General features: G+C 36.3%; 1 protein-coding gene across 50 annotated transcripts in view; it reads right to left on the reverse strand.

Moving 5' to 3' along the window:
- SK (small conductance calcium-activated potassium channel) overlaps positions 1–14,759 on the reverse strand; it is an 877,735-nt gene that overhangs the window by 172,968 nt on the left and 690,008 nt on the right. For all 50 annotated transcript variants that reach the window (XM_073973813.1, XM_073973828.1, XM_073973810.1 and 47 more), the window contains one exon: positions 5,686–6,002. In XM_073973813.1, coding sequence (XP_073829914.1) covers positions 5,686–6,002 — 317 coding nt within the window. The remainder of the gene's footprint in view (positions 1–5,685; positions 6,003–14,759) is intronic.

Here is a 14,759-nt window from a genome sequence, read left to right on the forward strand (position 1 = left end):
GGTTTTATACTCCACATATATTCAGACGAGACGGTGTAGCCCTGTCCGTGACAAATTTGGTACATCCAAATGTGGTACATCCCAATATTTGTTACCAAACTTAGTTTAAAGCTAAAAAAATGTTCGCAAAAAGGGCATCCAAATGTAGTAACAGATTTGGTCCAAACTTTGCACATCTAAACATTTCTTCCAGATGAAGCTCAGTATGGAATATGGATTATATTGGTAGGTATCACAACCATAAGAAGGGGGATAGGCAAATTCAAATTTACTTCCTGGACCGAAAGCAACACAATGCCACATGCCGCATGTGGAATGGATGTACAAAGAAGAAGTGTACCGCAGAGAGCAAAGGCAGTATTACTCCAGTGACTAGCCTGCTGTTGCCAATACTATCCACCCTACCAAGCGAAAGAGGACAAGCGATACCTGATTGTTCCGAAAGTAGCCTTTGGGAATTGTGAATTGGCTGCGCTCAAATTGAAAGATGGGAAAGAACAGTTGTCTTGCTCTGGTTCATCTACGTCCAAATTAAAAAAAATCTGCAACCTGTACTTGCTGCGATAGAGAATCAGGAGACAAATGCAGATTGTCATGTGGTCCCAATGTACATGCAGCGCATATGTTGGGTATCGTTCTATAAATTGTAATTGTATGATCGCCAAAATCCGAATACGGATCGGCAAATATTGACGCTGCATCGTCCGGATCTTAACTGGACTAAAACAACTCTTGTTTTCCTTGGCAGCTGGCCTTCTTCTGCTGCTATGGATGTGGGATGATTTTCGAGTACGGCATTCACACTGTAGCAGTGTGAATGCTATTCCATCCTGCCTGATTGGCTCTTTGATCTAGATGCTCTCGTTTATACCTTTGGACCTTTCTCTCCAGATCATGGAGATCTCTCCTGACGTGCACGGAGTGGGGAACTTCCCCATTTGCCACGCAGAGTCCATGTATTCGACCAGCAGGTATGTGCCTAGCGGCTGCAGCTGTGATGATGTCACGGAAAATTCTCTAAGCTACCGCAGGATCTGAAAGAATAGTCAGCTCTCTGAAGAGGTGATTGGTAAATTATCTGAACACTTGCCAATCAGCTTTTCCATGGTTCAGAAAAGCACGGTGGTCAGAGGTTATGAAGTCGGGTGGTCTGTTAATGGAAACGATGATCCGAAGACGGTCTGAACCAAGGGAAATGACGGGTTGAAAGGACACATCATTTATCAGAGCGGGTGCTCTCGAAGACGGTCCCTCGTTCACAGTGCAAAATGTGGGGTATCAATTCGCTCGGCCAGTGTTGTCTATACCCCTCTGATCATTACCAAGGGCGGAATGCCAAAGCTCATGATGATCATTGAAGCCGCCTTGCACCAGACGGCTGTTGTCCTCCAACAAAAAGTTAATGTCGGGGATATAACTCAGAGCGCAACGATTCGAGAGTTGTTTTACGCATTATGCAACTCTACCTCGGCAGTCCCACAATTTACTGCTATCAAGCTCGAGCGCGGTAGGTCTGTACTGAACAGACTGGTGTATAGGGAAGAAGTCCCCCTCCTTCGCTTTTTATACGATTTGTCCGTAAAACGTTGTAACCGTCGCCAAGGTGTACTTTTGACTCATAAAATCCACAATTTCGCTGACTTCTTAACGAGACTGTTCTAATTGAATTTCAGGAACGACGGATTTTCGGAGCGCTGAACAACAGGATGTGGTGTTAGATGCTCTGTTTATATATTTTGTTGTGGAGGTGTCTCCTATGCCGACAACGATGAATCCGACGCTGAGAGATGAGTTGACGCTGAGAGTTGAGTTGACGTAGCAAGCAGCATCATACCTCCTATTGCAGTAGTTTGGAGGCGGCTAGACTAGAGCAGCCTCGGAAGTGCACCCATTCCCTACATCCATTACATTTCACTGATGCTGACATGCGGTAGAGAATCTCGCAAAGGGATTAGATCCCTGGTGCGGGGTTCTTCTTTATCCCGGTATAGACCAAAAGGCTCGGAGCAGGCATTCCGGGATATATTGCCTCTCTTATAATGAAAAAATTTACGAACATAAACACAAACACATAATTGTTGTGGAGACGGTCCCTGGTCGAAGATTCCTCCGAGTAAATCCGGAAAACAAAAGCCGTGGGTTTGAATATCAATTGTGATGATTTTTGTCGATACTACAAGCGTGTATACAGCTTAATGACAGGCCTTCTAATTCAACTGCTGCAATTGCTCAAAGAGAAAGTTCACTCACACCCAATATCAGCATCATAAGCTGGATTACGTTGGCATGGAAGATGAGCTCCATGGGTCATGCAGTACTTTTTTGTGCCGGATTTGAAAGTAGCCACCATGCATGCATGCAAAATTTTTCTGTTTAGGGCACTCATGCATGGTTCTGTAAATTCATGATTTTTTATCATTTCTCCACTCGGGTTAATCCTAACTGCTTATGTTTCACATTTGCAGCTTCGAGTGACAAATCTTTGCATTCAACCAACTTCCTACCGACATATTTATTTTTCTTTGCTGTTTTTTCTCTTCGCTATAAAGTTGTACTGATTGTAAATCTTCATTTGTGGGATTTAAATCAATTAATTAAATACTCAATCCTAATGAATATTTATTTATAAATACTCAAACCTAAACAAATAAACAAAACCACACACAGCATCCGTAGACTGCTGCCATATTCAGGTCCTATGCACTACAACAATGACCCAATAAAGGTAGCAGAACAATAGTTTTTATGCTGTATTTACATAGATTGTAGCTGGTGAGTATCCTGTAAGAGGACATTACCATTGTTTAGATTAAATGAGATTATATCAAATGACCTCTGCACCCCCGGCCATTCTTTAACCACATTCTATTAATTTATTCTAAAACTCTATTAAAGTCATGTTTTCATTGTACTGCTGTCCAGCACTTGTGTGTTAATTGAAAAATAACATTTGGTATTTGAATATATTGCCAGGAAGTGAATAAAGTTATAAAAAAAATGGTTACATAGGAAGGATACAAATATATATTGTTAATTAAAAGGGATTTATTTAAGTTTATAAGACTATAATACAAATTATTTTATGAGGCAAATAAAAGTAAATATTTGTTTATTGACGTTAGAATTTAGTTGTTGTTGTAGCAATTAAAATATGTTGACCTCCTACGGAGGTCTTCTATTCTATAGAAACGTCCTACGGAGGTCTTCTATTCTATAGAAACGTCCTACGGAGGTCTTCTATTCTATAGAAACGTCCTACGGAGGTCTTCTATGTTATAGAAACCTCCTACTGAGGTCTTCTATTCTACAGAAACGTCCTACGGAGGTCTTCTACTCTATAGAAACGTCCTACGGAGGTCTTCTATTCTATAGAAACGTCCTACGGAGGTCTTCTATTCTATAGAAACGTCCTACGGAGGTCTTCTATTCTATAGAAACCTCCTACGGAGGTCTTCTATTCTATAGAAACCTCCTACGGAGGTCTTCTATTCTATAGAAACGTCCTACGGAGGTCTTCTATTCTATAGAAACGTCCTACGGAGGTCTTCTATTCTATAGAAACGTCCTACGGAGGTCTTCTATTCTATAGAAACGTCCTACGGAGGTCTTCTATGTTATAGAAACCTCCTACTGAGGTCTTCTATTCTACAGAAACGTCCTACGGAGGTCTTCTACTCTATAGAAACGTCCTACGGAGGTCTTCTATTCTATAGAAACGTCCTACGGAGGTCTTCTATTCTATAGAAACGTCCTACGGAGGTCTTCTATTCTATAGAAACCTCCTACGGAGGTCTTCTATTCTATAGAAACCTCCTACGGAGGTCTTCTATTCTATAGAAACCTCCTACGGAGGTCTTCTATTCTATAGAAACGTCCTACGCAGGTCTTCTATTCTATAGAAACGTCCTACGCAGGTCTTCTATTCTATAGAAACGTCCTACGGAGGTCTTCTATTCTATAGAATCGTCCTACGGAGGTCTTCTATTCTATAGAAACGTCCTACGGAGGTCTTCTATTCTATAGAAACGTCCTACGGAGGTCTTCTATTCTATAGAAACGTCCTACGGAGGTCTTCTATTCTATAGAAACGTCCTACGGAGGTCTTCTATTCTATAGAAACGTCCTACGGAGGTCTTCTATTCTATAGAAACGTCCTACGGAGGTCTTCTATTCTATAGAAACGTCCTACGGAGGTCTTCTATTCTATAGAAACGTCCTACGGAGGTCTTCTATTCTATAGAAACCTTCTACGGAGGTTTTCTATTCTATAGAAACCTCCTACGGAGGTCTTCTATTCTATAGAAACCTCCTACGGAGGTCTTCTATTCTATAGAAACCTCCTACGGAGGTCTTCTATTCTATAGAAACCTCCTACGGAGGTCTTCTATTCTATAGAAACGTCCTACGGAGGTCTTCTATTCTATAGAAACGTCCTACGGAGGTCTTCTATTCTATAGAAACGTCCTACGGAGGTCTTCTATTCTATAGAAACCTCCTACGGAGGTCTTCTATTCTATAGAAACCTCCTACGGAGGTCTTCTATTCTATAGAAACCTCCTACGGAGGTCTTCTATTCTATAGAAACCTCCTACGGAGGTCTTCTATTCTATAGAAACCTCCTACGGAGGTCTTCTATTCTATAGAAACCTCCTACGGAGGTCAACTATTCTATAGAAACCTCCTACGGAGGTCTTCTATTCTATAGAAACCTCCTACGGAGGTCTTCTATTCTATAGAAACCTCCTACGGAGGTCTTCTATTCTATAGAAACCTCCTACGGAGGTCTTCTATTCTATAGAAACCTCCTACGGAGGTCTTCTATTCTATAGAAACCTCCTACGGAGGTCTTCTATTCTATAGAAACCTCCTACGGAGGTCTTCTATTCTATAGAAACGTCCTACGGAGGTCTTCTATTCTATAGAAACGTCCTACGGAGGTCTTCTATTCTATAGAAACCTCCTACGGAGGTCTTCTATTCTATAGAAACGTCCTACGGAGGTCTTCTATTCTATAGAAACCTCCTACGGAGGTCTTCTATTCTATAGAAACCTCCTACGGAGGTCTTCTATTCTATAGAAACCTCCTACGGAGGTCTTCTATTCTATAGAAACCTACTACGGAAGTCTTCTACTCTATAAAAACATCCTACCGAGGTCGTCTATTCTATAGAGACCTTCTACAGAGGTCTTCTATTCTATAGAAACCTCCTACAAAGGCCTCTATTCTATAGAAACCTCCTACGGAGGTCTTTTATTCTATAGAAATCTCCTACGGAGGTTTTGTGTTCTATAGAAGCCTTTTACGTAGGTGTTATATATTCTATAGAATCCTTATTGGAGGTCTTCTGATACTTTTTTATTTGTTGTTTTCGATCAAACAAACATTATCTGCAATAACAGGACTTTGGTAGCAATTCGAATGTATTTTAATTCGAATCGCCTTAGAGAAACCAAATATATCAGTTATGATAGGCGTATACATAATGTATGATATCTGATTAGCAGCAAACAAATTGTGTATACGCCACCTTATGGCATAGTATTTGAGTTTCTGAGGCATTAATATTACTTGGGCATAGAAAGATAATTTGCAACATGTCAATTATCAATCTAACAACAAAACCTTTAAAATGTTGGATAAAATTTAATTTAAAAAAGATAAAAATATTAGTGAATTGAACTTACCTTGTATTGAAATTTATCCTATTTAGAGCACCTATGCTCCGTGATGAGGCATCCGTAAATAGTTTTGAATGTAAAAGCATTACACGACATATTAAATATAAACGAAGGAACATGGGTAATGATAAAGCTACGTCGTACGGCACCATTTCGGTGCCCATTGTTTTATTTTTATTCGCCAATTTTGTTGTCCATTGAAAATAATATTCACCAGGAATTGGATGTATAGCACATATAAAAAGTTCTAAACCTATTTGACTAATTCGTTGCCATGTCATAGCGATTCTCCAATCGTCGGCACAGTTATCTATCATAAATAGCTGTTGATGGTGATGATGGTGGTGTTGGCATTGTTGTTGTTATTCCAGGTTTCACATAGTGCGGACCCAAAAAATACAAAAAAAAAAGAAAAAAGGAAGAGAGGAAAAAGAGAAGGAAAAGTAAAAAAACACACAAAAATGGAAGAAAGACAAGAAATATTGTTAAACACACACAAACAAAAGCAATTTTTTATTAACAGCTAATTGGTAATTTATAGATTTTTTTAACATTTTTCTCTATATATGTATATAGGTATATTGTATATATCAAATAATCTTATGTTATTTTATGGCTAATATGTGAAACACTTAGACACACACACAAACAGAACAGAACAGAACAGAAAACAAAAAAAGAATGCACATATAATTTTGATTTCAATCATTACATTTCGAAAGAGAAAGGGGGGGGGGGGTAACGTTTAAAGGAGTAATGTTGTAGAACTGAGAACGAAAGAGAACTCAAATTAGAAAAAAAGAGAAATTGTGAGAACAGTTAGTTTTTAGTGGATATAGGAAAATAAATACAAGTTCATTTTCAGAGTCCTTGTTTAAGTAAGTGTGTGTGTGTGTCTATGTATGGTTGTGGAATATTTTTGTGTTACTGTGGAGTCCATAGTTTTGTGGTTGTGGTTACTTGTTATGTTGTACCTTTCCTTATAATTGCAAAAGTTTCTCATATTGCTAGCAATGTTGGTTATGAGCAGGACAATATTGTGCATTCGAAGTATTATTAATAGTTATTATTTGTTAAAGTTTGTCTGTGTGTTTATTATTGTCTGTTATTAAGTTAAAGGGTATTTATGACATTCAAGTACTTTAGACAAGAACACAGATATGCGGTGGAGATGGTGGCTATGATGAATGTTAATGTTGTTATTTTATAATACAGACATGTACACAACGTAAAAATGCTTGTACCAACTAAAAAAAACAATACACTTTTGAACAAATAGACAACATTTTGTGTGTATGTGTAAAGTAAAGTTTTTTTGTTTGGAGTTAAGATGGTGTGCTGAGTTCGAAAATATATGATATAGATATACACAGTTCGAAAGTTGTTTGGCTTCAGTTTATGGCAGTATATTAGACTTGAAGTAATGGAATATGTATCTTAAGAAAAAAATTAACAAACGTTTTATGAAACCCAAAAAAAAAAAAAAAAAAATTTTGTAAACAGATTTTGTCATGTAATTTTGCCAATCTCTTTATATCTTTGTGGTGCCTTACTCGTTTCCCGTACGACACTTGGAGGGAGGGGGTTATCATATAAACGACACTGAACCTAGGCGCAAAACTGAAAGACTTATATAGTCTAACTTGGTACTTTATTTAAGTATGGAAACTATTAATAAAATATGCGAGAGTTTTACTGTCCACCAGCCAGCAGAAGGACAATCCGGCGGACACGACAAAATCGACTCCAGGTTTTGGCAACTTTTTTAAATATAAGATGTCTCATATGAAAATCAGTAGTCCTTTTTAACCCATTTCGTCCCGAGGCCATTTTTTATACCCTCAGCATTTATGCTAACGAGGGTAATAAATGTTTTAGACCCCAAGTATGTTTGGACGAAATCCGGTTCAGAAAATTTGGTGTTGATTTAGCAATGTCCATCCGTCTGTCTGTCTGTTTGGCTGACTGGAGCGCACGATAACTCTCGAATGGACTAACCGATTTGGTCCATTCCTTTGCATGTCGTAATATTTATATCTATCTTTGGGATACCTCCCACACAAAATTTCGGAAAAGTGCAAAGTTTGGCAGTCATAATATGTTGCACAGAAACGGGTTCTAGGATGGACCACACCATAACTCTCGAAGGCAGTAACCGATTTGATTCATACTTTGATCATCTTAATATTTCTACGAGACATAGATCCGGTTAAAATATTGACTACATATTTCAACTCCTGCGGGAACATCCCACTCCAAATTTCGAAAAAAATGCTGTTTATGACCCCATATCGAATCGTTTTGATTTTTCTTGCAGCATGTTGTGCTCAAAGCCCCTATTACGATGGTACAAGTTTTTTGATTGGCAAGTCCGTACTTCTTGAGATAATGACCCGAAAGCTGTAAAAACCTCTACGGCCACCACCTGTAGTGGCTGGTGCACACGACAACTCGCGATTCAAATACTGCGTTGGCCCACAGTTTGCATATCGTAATATTTCTTCGAATATTAGATGAAATTCGAAGGTGGGAGAGAAATGACCACAAAATTAGACTCGCTTCCAAAATGGATTGTCGGTTCATTTTGAGCTTTAATCCAAATCCATATTTTTGTCGGTTCATATGCCCTAAAATATTGAAAAGCCCCAAAATGCATAAGTTTTTTTTTTTTTGGAAAACAGCGTTTCATTCACAAAGGCTGAGGGTATATCTCGTTTTGAATTATTTTATTTATTTTTTAAGAAAAAATATATACTTTTTTAGGGTAATTAAGACACACTGATGTCAAAAACCTATACAAAAATGGGTTATATCGGTTCACGTTATGATATAGCCCCCATAGAACGGTACCACCCGACTTTCGGTATTTTGAAGTTTTTAGCCTAATTATCATACCGAAATGCCTCAAATTTGGTACTTAGTCTTCGTAAGGGGTACAAAACTTTCCTCCAGAAATTTTTCGGTATATCTCCAGGCTTTAATATAGCCCCCATAGAACGTTACCTCCCGATTTTCGGTATTTTGAAGGTTGTGGCCCCAATATTCCTCCGCAATGACTGAAATGTGTTATTTAGTCTTGCATGGGGCTATAAAATATTCCAGAAGAGAATTATCAGTATAGGTCCACGTCTTCCTATACCCCCCATAGAAGCGTACCTCTTGATTTTCGGTATTTTGAAGGTTTTACGGAAATTTGGTATTTTGTCTTCTTTAAGTCAATAAATTTTACGCCAGAAATTTGTCGGTATAGATCGACGTTTCGATATAGCCACCATAGAACGATACCTCCCGAATTTCGGTATTTTTAAGCCACATATTTTGCAGAAATTGCTGAAAGGAAACTAACTGTTCCATTTTACTTCAATGCAACTCGCGGTGGAGGGTATAACAAGTTCGGCCCGGCCGAACATAAAACCGTTCTTACTTGTTTTATTTGAATTGCACTGACGAGTATCTCAGCTTTGGTTGGATGCATTTCAACAATGAAGACATTCTGAGCTTTTAAATGTTCCCAATTGCTGATGATGTTGAAAAGGACGCTGGGATTTTCCATTTTCTAATTTAGGAATTTTATTTCGATATCAGATATTTCTTATTCTGTTGTACATATTCCAAGGAGAGAGCTTGATAACACTGTGAACACAATTTTTGGGGAAGAGATAATTCCTTTTGGAGATGAAAGCCCTTGGTGAGTATATTAAGAACCCCGAAGAACAGATCCGCCGTGAGTCGAACTTCCGCGTTATGGCGTGATGAAGGTTTTGCTAGGGACCCTGTAAGGTATCTGAAACTAGCGTTATATCTTTGTTAACTGTTGCTTTAGCTTATTTATGAGATGACATATCTTCAGTTAAATCGAATGAGGATTATTTTCGTAGAGCACTTCGAACTTCTAATATGCTATAAAAATACCACAATATAAAATACCACAATATGAAGTTTTTCAGCTTCGAAATGTTCTGCAAAAATGTCGCTCAGAAAATTCTAGGTACGGCTCTCACAGGGTCTCTAGCAAAAACTTCATCACGCCATAACGCGGAAGTTCGACTCACGGTGGATCTGTCCTGCGGGGTTCTTAATATACTCACCAAGGACATCTATCCCCAAAAGGAATTATCTCTTCCCCAGACTTTCACCTCCATTTTGTTGCATAGTGTAAAAAAACTTAACCATCTGAGCTTTAAAATAATACAAAATGTGGCATATATGGTAAAATATCAGAGTTATTACAAAAGGCTCTAAGCTATCACAATTTTTATATTTGAAAGTTTTTACTTTAATGACAAATACCTCTGCTTCTATTTGGTGCATTAAAGACATGTAAAATTCTAATCAAAAAGACCATCAGTGACAGTCAAGTGGATGTCGACAGCAGACAAATATAAAAATGAAAATTATTTTTTTTGGTTCAGTTCGCCTTAAGTCATTTGGCGTAAAGCCAAACAGGTGAAAACTTTAGTATCTCCCTAAAAGAAAGGTTTACGAGTGAAAAGCTTATGCACAGCGGTAGTGGTGTAGGGTATCACATAGTCGGCCCCGTCCCGACTATAGCATTTGCTCACTTTACTAACTATTGCTGCGTGTTATAAACGAATAACTTTGGGTTAGTTTATCGAAGTTAAATGTTTTCAAACTCTAGTTATAATATTACAAAATATTGTTTTCACGTACTGTGGCTCATATGTTAAATACATATAAAACAAAGCACACGTAGTAAAGGTAAAATTTCATGTGGTTTTGAGATGAATTTGTAAGGGACCACAATAAAACTAGTTATCAAATTAAAACTGTAAACCTTAAGATAAGGTGCACTCATGATAAATATGATAAGTTAAGGACTCAATTTTCTTGCATAATTGGCTATTCTCTTATGTTAACATGTAGCTTAAATTTGTAGCCAATCGCTTTTACTGATGGTGTGTTTTGGCGGATTCAAGTAGTAGCAAAGTAGTTGTATCTCTCTCTCTCTCTGTTGTGGACATAACATATGGATAGTTAATATTGAATGTATTTTAATATTCAAACTTTATTTACATTTCCAACGGTGTTGGGATTACAAACACACACACACACACTGATAGTGAATGTGTGCCGATGGCCTGTACCTCAGAGGGTTGTCATGCTATGTAATCGAAATGTACATTTCCAAATTGGAATTGGTTTTTGTGGTAAAATAAGTTTCATGCTGTAACTTTTCCTAATAGCCTGGTACCTGGCAAAATTGTTATAAAAGTATTTTTGTTGTTGTTGTTTTAAATTGCTCCAAGAGAAAAGTTAAATAAATGACTGGTAATTCTAGAGAATGGTTTTAATTTTATTTGTTGAAATATTTTTTTCACATTCAAGTAACCAATATTTGTTAGTTGGTTTAAATTGTACTGAACAAGTACATATTTTATAAAAAATAAAATAAGTAAAGTAATGAATGCCTTTTCTAGGTTTTTACAGCTTTTATCCTTATTCAATTTAATTTTATATTTAAGGACTCAAAATTTTTAATTTTTTGTCATAAAATGATAATTGTTTAGATTGCTAAAGTGTTATTTAATAACAAGCTTCTTAATTTGTATTCCATTTATTTACCTAAGCGCACAGAGATATACAAAAGTCATAATTTGTTCAGATAACATTGATATTTTCTTGACAATATTTATGACCTGCAGACACATTAATTACTTTAAAATTGCTAAACATTTTGTTGATTTTGCGATAATAGCATTTGCTTTCACAAAATTGTGTTGTCTTCGATTGAAAGACTAGGAATTATAATAACATTTAAATTTTATGTTGAAATTCAAAAGTGAATGGTATTTAATTAATTTAATTGAAGATTGTATTTTCTTAGAAATAATAAGTAACTTTAGCATAATTAAATTTGAATATATTTTTAAATTTTAAATTGAATACATTTTAGAAAAGAAAAGGCAAATCATTTCGACTTTTTCAAAGTGCTATATCTCCGCAGCCGTTAGAAAAAAAAATCTGAAAAAATCCAAAAAAACCGAAATTAAAATCCACTTTTTCCAAAGTATCCGATTTCACTCAGAACTCCCCATATACATACCCTAAGAGAGGGCTGAGGGTATAACAAGACGCTTACAATGAAATTTCAAATGTGAAATATTGCGATAACTTGACGTCTGTTGTTATATGTTTTATACTTGGTCACAGTCGAAAACATACTTGGCCAAAGACGATAACATACTTGGCACTGATTTAAAGCTCGCTTAGTCTTCTTTGATGATTGGGATAGCTTAGTACCTTTCGTAATAACTCTTCTATTTGACCATGAACCTTGAACGCTAACGAATTTGGTAGTTATTTAAAGCTCAAACGATCTACTTTCATTATCAGTGTTTTCATTTAGAATACGCAGGGACATAAGAAATATATATTTCAATAAAGTTCCACAAATTGGAAACTGGGGTCAATTCAAAGCTCAAAATGTCTTCCATAGTATTGGTCACTTTTATTGAAGTAGCCCTAACAGGGATATTAGTCATTACTATTCCGTTGTTTTACCACCTACACCAAACTACTTTGCATTATTGTAAAGCACGGTGAGCCTGAACCAACTTTAAATGGAAGGTGCTTACACCTGGTAAGTTTCTGCAGATTCTTAAACTACAACGTTCATAGAGGGGAAAAACAAAAAAAAATCACCGAAGGGCTTTTCAAAGATATGGATTAGGATAAAATCTCAAAAATTATATGGGTGTGGCTAATCACTCCTCTCGATAGGACCATTATATCGGGAAACATGCACTTGCTGTAAAAAGGGTAAAACTTTCCAAAGGATTCTCCCACAGACCCTTAACCGCACATAAACATACATGTTGATAATTTGTTTGAGTGGTACCCTAAGGAATGGACCGGGCTCTATCTATCTTTTGAACATAAACTAAGTTTGGACAAAATATGTCGAGATACAAAGTTTGGAACAAGTCGATTGCACCATTTATGAAATATTGCGCTTACAATTTAATCGAATATTTTCAAACTGTTATGGGGGAGGTACTGGAAGGTGTGGAAATATAAGCACCATCTTCGAATTTCATCTAATATTCGAAGACATATTACGATATACAAAGTGTGGACCAACTCTGATCGGGTTCATATTGCGACCTGTCGTGCGTACCAGCCACTACACATGCTGGACGTAGGAGTTTTTTTTACAGTTTTCCGGACAGTTTCTCAAGAAGTATAGACTTTCCACTGAAAAAACTTATACCATCGTAATAGGGGCCTTAATTGCAACCTGTTGGAAGAAAAATCAAAACTATACAAGAGGAGGTCCTAACCTGCACTTTTCCGAAATTTGGTGTGGGAGGTAACCAAAGGAGTTGACCGTATTATAACCTAGTCTATGTCTCGTAGAAATATTACGATGTCCAAAGTATGGTCCAAATCAGTTAGTCCCCTCGAGAGTTATCGTGCGCATAATTTTTCCGAAAAAAATGAACTTTTGTGGGGGAGGTACTTGAGGGAGTGGACCGATATGACCCATCTCCGAACTTAAATTAAGTTTGGACAAAATATTATGGACAGACAATCGTCTCCAAATGTCTGAAACGGATTTCGTTTATACATACTTGGGGCGTAACACCATTATTTGGATGAGGCACATTTTTCCCTATGAAAGAGTATATACCCTCGTTAGCATATATGCTAAGTGTATAAATACATACATACCGATATAGCGCTCCAAAAATCAAGAAATGGACTTGAAAGAAACTGCGAAACATTAGTACAGTATTAAACTAGACTGTTGACTGTACTTAATGCCATATATAGTAATTGAAATTAATTAGTCAGAACTGAAAAAATGTACATTTAAAATTGATATTTTTTATTTACAATGTTTACGATGTCTTTTTTTTAGTTGTAAAATTGCGATGTACGTATGCGTTCTGTGAATATTTAATTGTGGGATCTCTTCCATTTTTGATATATCGTGATGGTATTTAAGTAAATGAAACAGTTTTATTACCCATAAGTTATTTTGATTTAGACGTTTCGGGCTACATATATATAACATATTTTTTTTTAATTTCTCCACAAAAAATATTGCACTCCCTCGAGTTCCGCTTCAATTTTTGTTTAACTATTTATACCTACATATATCTTGTCTAAAATGATGTCCTAAATTATTTCCTATGACCTTTTGCGATTTTTGATTTTTTGACATTTTTAAAGAAGAATGCAAATTTTGCGCAGGATGCTTTCAAAAGTTTGGTTCAAATAAAATCACGATTTTGGGAACATTTTTGATACTAAAGATCAGATATCGCTTGGAGTTGGTCACAGTATAGCAGATAAGAAAATACAAATTGAAAATGACAGTCCCACACTTCCTGCATATTGGGTGAAACAGGTTTTTATTACTAAAAAGTGAAAGGTGGTGTGATTTTGAACTCTTATTATAACCTCCATTATAAATTATGTATATTCAAATCAGATTTCAGTCATTTCGGTTGGATGATATGGCTAAAACTTCCAAAATTACCAAAATCTGCCGGTACCGGCCTATGAAAACGTGGACCTATACCGACAATTCTCTGTCGGAATATTTTATACCCCCAACGAAGACTAAATTACAAATTTTAGCTTTTTCTGTTGGATAATGTGGCTAAAATCTTCAAAATTACCAAAGTCGGGAGGTTCCGTTCTAAACAGGCTATACATATGTTATAATATATCAATTTATATTATATAATGACGTATGACATATATCATAAAAATTTAAAGTGGTTTGTGAGAGACCTTTTTTAAAATTTAAATGGAATAATAGTTATTTTAGTCATTAGTAGGCAAAAGGCCATTCATTCGCGCAACAGGAAATAATTTTTTGAGAAAAAATTTTTTTCATTTCCTATAATTTTTTCAAATTTTTTTTTTCAAAGTGGTTTGTGCGGAACCTTTTTTATAATAAAATGGAATGAATGTTATTTTAGGAATTAATAGGCAAAAGTTCATTCATTTTCATTACAGGAAATCATTTTTAAGAAAAAAAGTCATAATTCTAATGTATATTACTATAAGGAACTATGTTTCTATCTCGCTTCCTTTTGTACGATACA

This window comes from Musca autumnalis, unplaced genomic scaffold (assembly GCF_047663935.1).
Source record: "Musca autumnalis isolate F117 unplaced genomic scaffold, ASM4766393v1 scaffold_3, whole genome shotgun sequence".
In the NCBI taxonomy this organism is placed as follows: domain Eukaryota; kingdom Metazoa; phylum Arthropoda; class Insecta; order Diptera; family Muscidae; genus Musca; species Musca autumnalis.